Source organism: Protopterus annectens, chromosome 2.part0, assembly GCF_019279795.1.
Source record: "Protopterus annectens isolate FY-2018-M chromosome 2.part0, PAN1.0, whole genome shotgun sequence".
NCBI lineage: Eukaryota > Metazoa > Chordata > Ceratodontiformes > Protopteridae > Protopterus > Protopterus annectens.
In genome coordinates this window covers 478250891-478264278 of record NC_056728.1, presented here as the reverse complement: position 1 = coordinate 478264278, position 13388 = coordinate 478250891, and the positions used below count along the sequence as shown (strand labels likewise).

The 13388-nt window shown below is 41.7% G+C and overlaps 1 protein-coding gene across 2 annotated transcripts in view; it reads left to right on the top strand.

Annotated features, from left to right (window-relative positions):
- LOC122793129 (FGF1 intracellular binding protein) overlaps positions 1-13388 on the top strand; it is a 544410-nt gene that overhangs the window by 30123 nt on the left and 500899 nt on the right. Inside the window, exons 1-2 of one of the 2 annotated variants that reach the window (XM_044060894.1) lie at positions 3433-3548; positions 4865-5030. In XM_044060894.1, coding sequence (XP_043916829.1) covers positions 4946-5030 — 85 coding nt within the window. In that variant the 5' untranslated portion in view covers positions 3433-3548; positions 4865-4945. Of the gene's footprint in view, positions 1-3432; positions 3549-4864; positions 5031-13388 lie in introns of those variants that run through there. The other variant, XM_044060893.1, reaches the window with a different exon arrangement.

The following is a 13388-nucleotide window of genomic DNA, read 5'->3' as shown; positions in this document are numbered from 1 at the left end:
TGTATGAGGCAGGGTCTGATGGGTCTTAACCTGCTTTGATAATACAGCCACCACATTTTTCAATCCAGAAAATTACATCTCGGTATTGTGGAACATTCTGAGACAGTATAAGGTCTTTTTGGGGTATAAAAATGAATGAAGATAAAACAAAGGCTATAGATGTAAATTACTTACCACTTGTGACTTGGTTCAGCAATACCTGTATTTATGGAGACATAAGATAAGGTATTAAGGAGTATGGATTAAAAGAGCTTCTGTTACTGCAGTTAAGCCTATGTGGAAAAAGACTAAACAAAAGATTATTCAGAAACTGAGAAACTAGAAGCTTTTGTTTATGGATAGTAAGATACAAGCAGTGAAAATGGTTTTATCCCTTTTAGTTTTATATACAGCTTGGGTATGTTTTTTATCAACCAGAGGAGACATTGTGGACAATAATTAATGAAGGAGTTTATCAGGGAGGGAAAGGGGTTGAGAATTAAGTGGGATAAGCTGATTCTCTCAATATAACAAGGTGTTTAGGATTACCTGACCTGGAGGGATACTTTAGAGCTACACAGTCAAGGCTTATTTACATAACTTAGGCAGAAAGTTATATTTCAAAGTGGAAAAGGGGTGATTATGAAGCGGGGGTGGTGGTTAAAAAAATGAGAGTGGGATTTTGGATTCAGATCCTCAAGGAGAATAAGAACCACCATGCAGAATACTGTATTCATACATTTGCAGAAAATATTGTAAGAACTGAGCCAACAAGGGAAAGGAGAAGGGGAAATTGTTTGCCACTAGGGATGATTAGAAGTTGAGATACAGAAAATGGACAAGAGTTGATTGGAATTTACCTGGGAAAATTGGCAAAAGAACTAAAATATTGGAAGCAAATAACTGGAAAGGGAAAGGTAGCAGAGCAGGGTGAGGCCAAGAAGTTTGGACTACAGGCTAGAGACTGCCTTCCTTATTTGGGATTAATAACAAAGTGTAGGCAAAGAGAAAGGGAAAGAGGAGTGTTAATTGAAATACCTGCTTTTTAAAAGGGAATAATTAGTATGGAATGTAAAATATTGCATGACAACTGTAAAAATCAATCGGAGGAAGTTAGAAATGATTGGGAAGAGAGACTGGAAAAGCAATTTACAAGAGAACAATGGGAGGACATTTGTACATCTCCCAAGTAACAAAGCAGCAAATTCCAGGTTTAGGATTTTTACTTGGAAGTGTTTGCTTAGGTATTTTTATACCCCAAGTAGACTTCAGAGAATTGTCTTGAAGCAGATACCAAATGCTGAAAGTGTGATGGGGAAGAAAGAGGTAGTTGGGAACATGTTTATTTGAAAGTATAATGAATTGATAAATTTCAAAAACTCCCTGCGGAGTACTCTGCCAGAAATATCAAGGGAGCAAACGTCTGTAATTAAGGAAATTATTTTTTTAGAGATGGGACACCAGGATCCAAATTACTTAAACATAATAAGGCTTTTTTAAGTTTAATTCGGTTGTCTGCTAAAAAAGCAATTACTAGAAAATGGAAATCCAAATCTAAACTAATGGTATTTGAAGTTCTTAGCAAATTACATAGAAATAAATGGAAATTGTGGGAACAGTCCATGCAGAATAATGTTCAGGAAGAGGAGGAAGAATGAGGTTTAAGGAAAGACAGGAATTTAGCGATTTATGTAATGCTGAACTGAAGAACAGTTGTTATACAGAAAAAATGTAATGTATAATGTGTGCAAATGTAAAAAAAATGTTAATATGAGGAAAAAACAGCTGTTGGGCTTGGTGGCCAAATGAAGTTAGTATTCTGTGAAGAAGCACCTGCATCTGGCATTGCAATGAACTGCTATGCTTGGCCAAAGCCTCAAACCTTCAATGAGTATGCCAGGGAGCACTTATTGGATACCCTTGTATTTGGTCTGTATTTTCAAAAGTATAGCTCACCACTTATTTTTAGAAAAGGAGAAGAAAAAATGAAGATCGTACTGAAGGACAATTATTTTTCAGATGGCATTTGTCAAGCTTTAGGCATTCATTTCTCAAGATCTGCCAGAGTTGGGTTGGGAGGATGGCCTAATGGTTAAGGTGTTTGCCTTACAAACACAAGGTGCAGGGTTTGAGTCTCACAAAGGATAATTGGCTAGGCTTACAATGGCTCGCAAGGGCAGTTAGCCTAGTATGAACCTATAAGAATGATAAAAAAAAATAATCTAAATTGTCTTCTTGTTCTTCTACAACCCAATGAAAGATATTATTCTGCTATAGAAATTAGGATGACATGCATCTCCCAGGTTGTTTACCACCCTCCCCATTAACATGTCCCAGGTGTCAAGTCACTAAATGAGCATTTTCCCCCTCAGACATTTGACCATCTTTGATAACTGACAGAAAAGCTTGGGAAGAAGATTCTTCAAATTAAGCAGTAGCATTTATCAGACCTGAGGGCTTACCAGAGACTCAGTCGCACTCTCTTTTTTTTTTTTTTTCTTTGCCTTGAAGTAGGTTAGTAAGCTGTTACATTAAAAGGTAGTAGGATCAGTTCTGATCTCTGTCCAGCAAAAGATTTTAATTTGAGATGTGTTATTCCAAAGAAGGAGTTTTTCATGCTGTTTCCTATATTTTAAAACTGTATAAAAAACTTCAAAAATTCAGAATACATTTGGTCTCCTCCCGGTTACTGTTGATCCCAAGAGATGTTTTATTTTCCAAAATGTTTTTATTCATTTTATAACACTGACTTAACGGTATAGTAACAAGAAAAGACAAACTGTATACAATGTTCATAACAACTAAAAAAGCAATATACATAGGACACTTAAATACTTCTCTGACAGATTAAACAATTTTGTCCAAGCAATTAAATGATGAGTTGTGTTGTTAGTCCATGCTTTTATAGTAGTAATCACATTCCTACAAACGTATTTCGCAGAATGAATAAACTCAACTTTAAAGATGATCCCAAGAGATGTTTTGATGATTGTAGTAGAGCTTCACTTGCCTGTTTGCTCCTCTCCTAAAAGACTCCAAACAGGAAATTACCATTGCCGGTTGACATGTTTTCTGTTTGTAAATTAAACTAGATTCAAGACTGTGGTCCATTTTGTCGACCGCTAGTACATCAAGCACTAGTGATTGTGTTTTAAGGTCATGACACTGATCTAGTTAGACGCCAGCAAGCAAAGACACTGCATCTTGACTTGAGTGCTGTGTAATCAACAGAGACAGCAAAGCACACAACTTGTGAATTTTTTCCAATAGGAAGCACTTTACGCCCCCCACCCTCTGCTTATTTATATTTACTAGGGCCAAGATCACAGTGTCATGGAAAAAACTGAACATTTCAGTTTCAGTTGAAGGAACTATTCCCAGTAATCCATGATTCTGCTGAATCAGAATCCTGCAAGTTTCGACACACAGTTATTAGCACACACAAAGATAGAAACACAACTATGTAATTCGTGAAGAGTTGTCCCTCAAATAAATGAACTAACGAGAATTCAGACAAGTATGAGTTACATTTGCACTTAGAATGACACTGTGAGATCAAAGGAATTAAAGTAAGTCACTGCTGCAAGTAATTCTTTGTGATACAAATTAAGTTGAATGTGAGTGTGGTCATTCATGAAACTGGTAATCTATAAACGACATGGTATGGTTTGATGTTAGTAAAGGTTCTACAGCTCATGCTGTACTGTTTTTGTGTTAAATCTTGAATAATTTGCACAGTCTGTGGAATGATGAATAATCCTACTGAAGAAAAATAATTGTGTGCATCTGCTGAAACCTTTTACACAAAGATGAGTCCGTGACATGCATCATTTGAGCTGCTCTCTGTGAAGGTAAACGAGTTGAACTGAGTGTTGATATTCTCTACTATGTTTTCTGCTGTGTGTGTTGGGGGGGTAAGCTAACCTTGTTACTTGGAGGTAGTGTGTGGATAATGGAGTTCAAATGTTGAAGTAGCAAGATTTAACTATGTTTAGGACATGTACAACTTCTGCAAGTTATGCGTAATTTGATTATTGGTGGGTTTTTTTCTTATTTGCTGTTTTCTTTGAGACTCGTTTCATTGAGTCACTGTTTATTAAATGGAGTACTGGATCCTAAATTTTCTCTGCACTTACAGTTTATTCAAGTCAGGAGTTAATGTTGTGAATGCCTTGTAAGCGTGTTACGAGTTACATGAGAATACATTGTTTGGATTTAGTGTGCAAAACAAATTAAGGAAGCTGCAGTTTGTATGCCTAACAATATGGTTACAGATATAGTTCATAAAGAAAGACACAGATAGTGGATTTCTGAGTATGTTTACATTTTTAAAGAACCAGTGTCACAGTTTTCTTGAAAAAGTAATGTTTGAATTATTTGCATGTGCTTCTCAGTCATCAGAGCTAACCACCTTTGGTGTTCCAGTTTAAATTTGCAAGTTGCTCATTCTCTCACTGTACAGTTTGTTTAGATTCAAAGGAAGTGCAGTGAATGGTAACTTGACCTGCACTGGACCTGGCCTGCTTACAGAAGCTGTTATCTTGTTCATAGGTTCCTAGATTAGTACTAGGCTAACTGCCTTTGTGGGCCATTTTAAGCCTAGCCAACTACCCCATGTGAGAATCAAACCCTGCAACATTGGTTTATAAGGCAAACACCTTAACCATTATGCCAACCTCGCACCCCTATAGGTTCATACTAGGCTAACTGACCTTGCAAGACATTTTAAGCCTAGCCAATTATCCCTTGTGAGACTCAAAACCCTGCACCGTGGGTTTGTAAGGCAAACACCTTAACCATTTGGCCACCCTCCCAACCCCTTAGATAGATCTAAGTTTGTCATGCTATTTTTATATCTAAACTGTAAAATGTGTTTTTCTTGCAGGGCTAATTGCTGAAAGCGAGTTCCGTGTAGTTCAAGTACACCATAAGAAAAGTCTTCACTCCCTGATACTGTTTTAGAGTAATGGCAACGGATTTGGATGTGTTTGTAGGAAACACAACACGGATAGATGAAGAAGCTTATCAGCTGTGGCTCGATGGATATTCTGGTGAGTATTGCTGAACAGGCATGCAGAGTTTGATTTTCTGTTTCTAAGATCACAATTTTATTCTGTACATTAAGGTCTCTGTAACCACAGTACTGTGCCCTGTATTTATGAAAGTTAACACAGTAACTATTCTGATGAATACTGTTAGTAATACAGGGCATTATGGGAAGTGTATATGACTTCCTAAGAAACAAATTTAGTGTCAGATTTTAGGCATCCACTTGAACCTTTTGAAATTCAATGTTTTAATAGCTATTCTAACAGAGATACATTATCAAATAATGCAGTTAGCAAAGGCTGCAGTACTTGAAATCTTCTGAAAGACAATAGGAATCAGAGAAACAACAATTAAACTCCATTTAACGTAGTTATGCAGGAGGGCAAGCCCCCTGGATCCTTCTTCTTGTGGACTATCCCTCCATTCCCTCCAGACATGGGTTGCACAACCTGACCAAAGTGTGAGTTCTATATTTTATCTTTTGTATGTTGGATCTTGGAGTTTGTATATATGTATATAAATATATACACGCACACTTTTTATACTTGGTACACGTATGTACATATGAGTCTATATTAAACACTCAAAAAATCAAAAGATAGCAACAAAGTATATGTATACCAACTCCAACAGTACATTGGAGAAAAGGCAAATCCTTAACCCCCACTGTACTGTGATTGTGCATATAAAAAGACCAGTAACCTGCCATTCTTATATATTCAATCTTTTTTGCCACATCACCATTCAAACAACTAATTGTTAGAACACATGAAAGATGTGCACGGGCGCGCACACACACACACACACACACACACACACACACACACACACACACACACACACACACACACACACACACGTGTGTGTGAGTGTATATGTGTGTATTTATTTAACATTTTGGCATTTATTTGACATTGGCTAAGCTTCTGGTGTCATTCGAAGGGGATCCACTATCTGTCTGTCTGGGACGACATGATCGACAAACCACGATGCTTTGCAAGAGTTGGTCTGCACCTGTCGCCCCTGGGATTCAGGTTACTGGCTAAGGCTCTTGCCACCCCTATAGTGCCTTGTTTGGGCAAGGCTCAAAGGACAAAACCATCACCGTAACGGGTACAAGTATGCAAAATCTGAAGGTAATGCTACTCATTGCTAGAAATCCAAACCTCAAAATGCACTCTCTTGAGGCACTCTTAAAAATGGAGAACATCGATATCTGTGCAGTAACTGAGACCTGTTTCAAGGCTCCAGAGAGCACCCCTGCAGTACTAGCCTACAACTCTTACCACACTTTTCGGCACCAAACCAGGACCGAAACACTAAAGGTGGATGAGTGTCCATATTCACCAAGGATATTTACACCTCCAGGCTAGTTGCCCAACACAATGCATCCGAAATTCTCCAGGTGCAACTAACACTAGGCAAGACTGCAATCCAAATTGTAGCTTGCTACAGATCCCCCACCCTGCTCCAAGATTTTCACTACACCTTTCTAAACATACTGGAAAATATTAAGATACAACCAAACACCTTAATACTGGGTGATTTCAACTACCCTGCCATTAACTGGGAAAACTACTCGTGTACTAACACCTTTCCCAAACGGTTCTTGGAATTCATAAATTCCAACGCCCTGGATCAACTAATCCATAGTCCCACCAGGGGCACCAATATCCTGCACCTGGTCATTATCAACATGGGAAATCAATACTCCACACCAGTGGTCACCCCCTCGTTGGTTAGGTCTGACCATAAGTTAATCACCTTTGACATCCACATCCCACCCCCACCCCCACTAAGGAAACCTCCGTAAAAGACTTCTCCAAGGCCAACTTCATGCTACTCAAGTCACAAGTGATAAACTTCATGACACCCATGCAGACGGGAACTGAAAGTTCGACTGCCGAATCCTGCACTAAAGCTCTATATGAGCACATGCACTCGTGCATGAATCGTGCCGTCCCAAATAGAACCAAGATGCTTTCCTCCAAAAAAAGGAAGCCAATCTGGTGGTCCCCTGTCGTAAACAAACTATACAACAGAAAGAAGAAACTGTTGCAGAAAAGAGGAAAATCCTAGGAAGCAAAAAACTCCCTTACCAGCGTCAGTACGAAGCTGAGATCCCTCATAAAATCATCCAAAGCTAGGTATGAAAATAAAATTGCCAACGATTCCAAAGACAACCACAAGGCATTCTATAGCTGTCAAGAATCTAAATGGCAATGCTCAGATCTGCTCTGAGCTACAACAGAATGGCATTAAATATACTAATCCCAAGGACATTGCCAATATTCTGGCAGATCGATTCAGTGCCAACTTCACCCCCTAAAGGGCCCATCTCAATACCAAAAGATTGCCAAATTCTGGTAATCACAGCCACACGAGTAAAAACCACACTCTCCAAAGCTAAGAATACAGCATCCATGGGATTAGACAACATCCCGGGCTGTGTACTACATGAACTACAAAATGAACTGGCACCTAAGTGTCATGTTTAATTATAGCCTCACCTCAGGCTTCGTGCCCACTGAGTGGCGCACAGCTACTGTTATCCCACTTCACAAGGGGGGAATCCACCTTGGATCCTGGGAACTACCGTCCCATCAGTCTGAGTAGCCTAATCTGCAAGGCCATGGAACATATTATCATGGAACTTATAAACAAAGACATTGGCAACCTTCAAACACTGGACCCCACCCAGTTTGGGTTAGTGAAGGGCCGATCGTGTCTCCTGAACCTGATTGACTTCTTCGACTCACTCTCCAGAGCCATGGACGAGGGTAAGGCAGTCCACACAGCCTATCTGGACCTTGCCAAGGCCTTCGACACCATCCCCCACTCTGGAATCATAGGTAAACTTACTAAGCTGGCATAAATCCCTGCATCACTCAATGGGTTACTAACTGGCTTACTGACAGAACCCACACTGTAAAAGTAGCCGACTCCAAATCCAGCTCCAGACAAGTGGAGTAACTCAGAGTTCAGTCCTGAGACCGCTCTTGTTTGGCATCTACTTCTCTGAAGTACAGGCCAACACTAAGGGACTCTGGCTAACAAAGTTTGCAGGTGACTGCAAACTGGGAGCCATTATTGAAACCCCAAATAATGTGGATATTCTACAGAAGGGCCTTACAGAAACAGATGCTTGGTGCCAGAGCCATGGGCTCAAGCTCAGTGCCAAGAAGTGTATAGTTATACCCTTGGGAAAAAAACATGTACCCATGAATTACCATATAGGTGGCAGTACACTAACCACCGAAAGTGTGATAAGAGACTTAGGAACACAGGTGGACAGTGGTCTCACCTTCGATAACTACATCGCCACAGCAGTCAGTAAATCCTTCTATGTGGCACACCTCATCACTAAGGGCTTTTCATCCAGAAAATGGAGGTCATTGCCCACTGTACTCATCCCTCAGTAGACCCATCATAGAGTACAACGCCCCATTTGGTATGTACCTCACAAGACATCTGCAATAACTGGAAAGGCCGCAGAAACACCTCACTAAAAGAATCACAGGCCTAAAGCAGATGCCCTATGCTGACTGACTAAAAAACTCCAGCTATACTCTGTCACATATAGTCTACTCTGAGGCGATCTCTGCTTAACATACAAGGCCATGTCAAACCCAGAGATGTTGGGCATGCTACACTTAAATCCCAATCCATCAGAGCGACACGCTCCAGAGACCTAAACTTTGTCATCACAATGAACAAAACATGCTGGAGAGAGAGATTCCTGATGCAGAGACTCCCCATACTCTGGAATAGACTGCCCATCCATGTCATACAGAGCACCTCCTTGGCCATCTTTAAAAGGAACCTTGACGACTGGATGGGAGATAGGAAATTTACCTCAGGGATCATGTCAGTCGCCCTGCTAGACAGGGGTCCAGAGAAGTAAATACTGTGGGAGAAATATCCAGGGAATTGTTATGGCTAGGCTTGTACAAGCCCTAGGGCCGATAGCCTAGTACCAACCTATGAACCTATTTGTTAACCGGGAAAGTCCGACTTGGAATGAAGACAATTTTCAGCCTGGGGAGTCCGACTTGGAATGAAGACAATTTTCAGCCTGGGGAGAAACACTCCAGACGCATTTCTTTATAACGTGGGAGGAAACCGGAGCACCCAGAGGAAACTCACACAAACACAGGGAGGACGTGCAGTTTCCACACAGAAGGCACCCCAGCCGAGAATTGAACCGGAGAGCCTCTTGCTGTGAGGCGACAACGCTACAGCTGCACCACTGCATTGTGTATATATCAGCCATAAAGTTGGCCAGTCCTTAACAACTTAATACAGCACTACTCCACCAACAGAATTTTACTCTGGAGAAAAATCCGTATCGATATATCCAAATCTTCTAATACTGCAGGTGACCATCTGTATTCAGTTAGTGTAGCTAAACTGTTTAACTACATCCCACTACCACTAAGTACAGACTTATTTAAAACCCCACTAAAACTTCAGCTACCAGACCAATGGATCTGTTCCTTTACATCACCAGGTTAAATGCCTCTGTTATCTTCAGCTTACAATATTGTCAAACCATTTATCTTCATTCAGAACCTTGTATCCTACAACCAGTCTTCAGTGATACCTGAAAAGGTTTACTAGCATTTCTCCGCTATATGCATTGTTTGCGACACTGCTTACCTTTCAGCTCAATACTTCTGATATAAACCTTATGATAGCCATATGTAATTGTCTCCTTACATGCTTTACACCCTACCTTTTGACTACAGTGTTAATATTTGTGCCTTACTTAGTGGCTTTCTTCACCTCCATTTCTTTGAATTTCTAAGCACTAATCCCATGATCTGTTATCTATCTGACAAAGCCAATAATACACCTTTTCAAAAGCTCAATGTTCAACATTTGCGAATGCATACGTTTCTTTTATAATGTAATAGTTGCTTCTTCTTCTTCTTTTCACATGACTGTAATCTCATTATAGATATATATTTAATTGTCGGTGTATATTATAAAATGCCTGTTCATCTGTATTATTGAATGTGTGTTTAAAAATGTTTGTAATATGTTGGAGCTTTTCTCCTCAGGCCTCCACTGAAAAGGAGTTTTTGACTAGACCCAATCGGACAAACCTGGGCAGTTGTCAATCTCCTCTCCGGTCCAGCTGGTGAATCTGGGAATCTTGAGGCAATGTTACAACTGCCTCATGTACACAGACAACCCTCTCCTCCTACCAACAAATTCCAACACATGTGAGAGATGCAACCATATAGCCAAACTGGAGGCTAAGCTCTCTCAACTCAGTACTGGCATAACCAGTCAGGAGGAGAAGGAAACCACACTCACTACAATTCCAGTCTCACATAGACCTACCACGACAGCAAACCAAACACATAATCACACAAAAACATACCCGGAGGCTCTAAATAAAGATCTGCCTAAGCAGCAGAGACCTCCAAAGCAGACACCCAAGCAACCGCTACCCCAAAACAAAACACGTGCAACACATATCTCACAAAGCCAGTGTGCCAAACAGTCACAGCCCTTAAGACTAAACAACACACCTGATACACTTGTAATAGGTGACTCTATCGTCAGGCACACTGACGTCCCGCTCACCAGGCTGAACAAGGAGAGGGTCACAGTTTGCAGCCTGTCGGGCGCTAGGATCCGCCACATAACGCAAGCACTCAGGTCACTCCAAGGCAAGTACAAATTTGACTCGGTCATTGTCCATGCTGGTGTGAATGACCTGAGACGTACCTCCCTGGGCTACATGAAAAGAGACATAAAGGAGCTCTCTGAGCATGTAGCCCAGGCCGGTATGACCCTGACCTTGAGTAGCATCTTACGCTCACCAAGAATGATGCCACAATATGAAGACAAGATGATCAATTTCAACAATTGGCTTAAATACTGGTGTCATTCAAAGGGGATCCAATGCCTGTCAGCTTGGGATGATATGCTCGACAAGCCACGATGCTTCGCTAGGGATGGCTTGCACCTGTCACCCCTGGGCTTTCGGATATTGGCAAAGGCTCTTGCTACCCCCATAGTGCCTTTTTTACGCAAGGCTCAAAAGACAAACCCACCTCCATGGGTATCACAAGGGATAAGAAACTAAGAGTAATGCTACTCAACGCCAGAAGTCTAAACCTCAAGATGCACTTTTCGAAACTCTCCTTAGCATGGAGAACATCGATATCTGTGCAGTAACAGAAGCCTGGTTCAGGGCTCCCAAGAGCACCCCAGCACTACCAGGTTATACCTCATACCATGCTTTTCGGCCCCAAAACTTGGACCGAACCACAAAAGGAGGGGGAGTATCGATATTCATCAAAGATACCCACACCTCCAGGTTGGTGGCAAAGCACGAAGCATCAGAGACTATCCATGTGCAACTAGCAGTGGGTAAAACTGCCTTCCAGTTTATAGCCTGCTACAGACCACCCTCCCAAACCCAGGAACCCCACTCGGCCTTCCTGAGAACACTGGAAAATATGAAGGTCTCTCCAAACACCATTATATTGGGCGACTTCAACTACCCAAACATAGACTGGGAGCATTACTCTAGCTCCAACACCCTAGCCCAAAGGTTCCTAGAATTTATAAACTCAAATACTATGGAACAACTTGTTACCACTCCCAACAAGAGGGGAAAACATACTGGACCTGATCATCACCAACATGGGGACTCTATGCTCCAGACCAGAAGTGTATCCCTCACTGGTAAGATCAGACCATAAACTAATCTCACTGGATATTCACATCCTGACCTCACCCCCTGCCCAGAAAACCACAGTGAAAAACTTCTCTAAAGCAAATTTCACACTCCTCAAAACCGAGGTGGAATCCTTCAAAGCCCCTGGGCCTGTGGAAAATACGGCCCAGACCGCAGAATCCTTTACAAACGCATTCTATGAACACCTTCAGGAATGCATGGATCATGCGATCCCAAATAAAACCAAGACCCAATCCTCCAAAGGCAGACGTCCTGTCTGGTGGACCCCAGCCATAAACAAACTATACAATAGAAGGAGGAAGCTACTAAATGATAGAGCAAAATCCCAAAAAGGTAAGGCATCGCTGATCAGTATTAGCAAAAAACTACGGGCACTCATAAAATTGTCTAAGGCCAGCTTTGAGAGAAAAATTGCACAGGACACTAAGGATAATCACAAGGCTTTCTTTAGTTATGTTAGGAACCTGGGTGGTAATTCCCAGATATGCTCAGAATTAGTCCAAAATGACAAAAAATACACTGAACCCACAGACATTGCCAACATCCTAGCTGACAGGTTCAGCGCAAACTTCTCCCCTCCCCACCAAAAGGGCAAATATCTATCCCAGCAGAGTGCTGCCCCCCTGACATCTCAGATGCTCAGGTAAGAGCCGCCTCTCCAAAGCAAAAAACACAGCATCAGTGGGACCAGACGGTGTCCCGGCTGCGACCTACATGAACTCCAAGAAGAGCTAAACCCAAACATAAAACTACTGTTCAATCTCAGCCTTACTACAGGATATGTGCCCAAAGAGTGGCATACAGCAACAGTGGTCCCTCTCCATAAAGGTGGTGCCTCAACGGATCCTGGAAACTATCGCCCCATAAGCCTGACTAGCTTGGTCTGCAAAGCTATGGAAAGGATCATCATGGACCTCATAAATAAAGATATTGGGGACCTACAGACACTGGATCCTACCCAGTTCGGCTTTGTTAAGGGCAGATCCTGCCTCTTAAACCTGGTTGATTTCTTTGAAACAGTCACCAAGGCCATTGACGAGGGGAAGGTGGTCCACACAGCCTACCTGGACCTCGCAAAAGCCTTCGATACAATACCCCACTCGGGCATTATAGATAAGCTCACCAGCTTAAATATAAACCCCTATGTCACTAGATGGATTGCAAACTGGCTCAAGGACAGAACCCACATGGTTAGAATTGTTGGAGCCATGTCAGACTCCAAACCAGTTACAAGTGGTGTCCCACAAGGCTCAGTCCTGGGACCTCTGTTGTTCGGTATATATTTCTCGGAGGTACAGGCCAACACGGAAGGACTGTGGCTGACCAAGTTCGCAGATGACTGCAAACTGGGCCCATAATCGACTCTCCAGCCGACACAAGCATCCTCCAAAAGGGCCTCATAGAAACAGACAACTGGTGCCAGAGCCATGGCCTCAAGTTAAATGCCAAAAAGTGTATAGTCATCCCTTTGGCAAAAACAAAGTGCCCACAAATTACCACATAGGTGGTAATCCATTAAGTACAGAAGAAGAAATTAGGGACCTGGGGACCCAAGTTGATAGCAATCTCTCATTTGACAACCACGTGGCCAAAGTGGTTAGAAAAACATTTTATATAGCCCACCTAATCATGAAGGGATTCA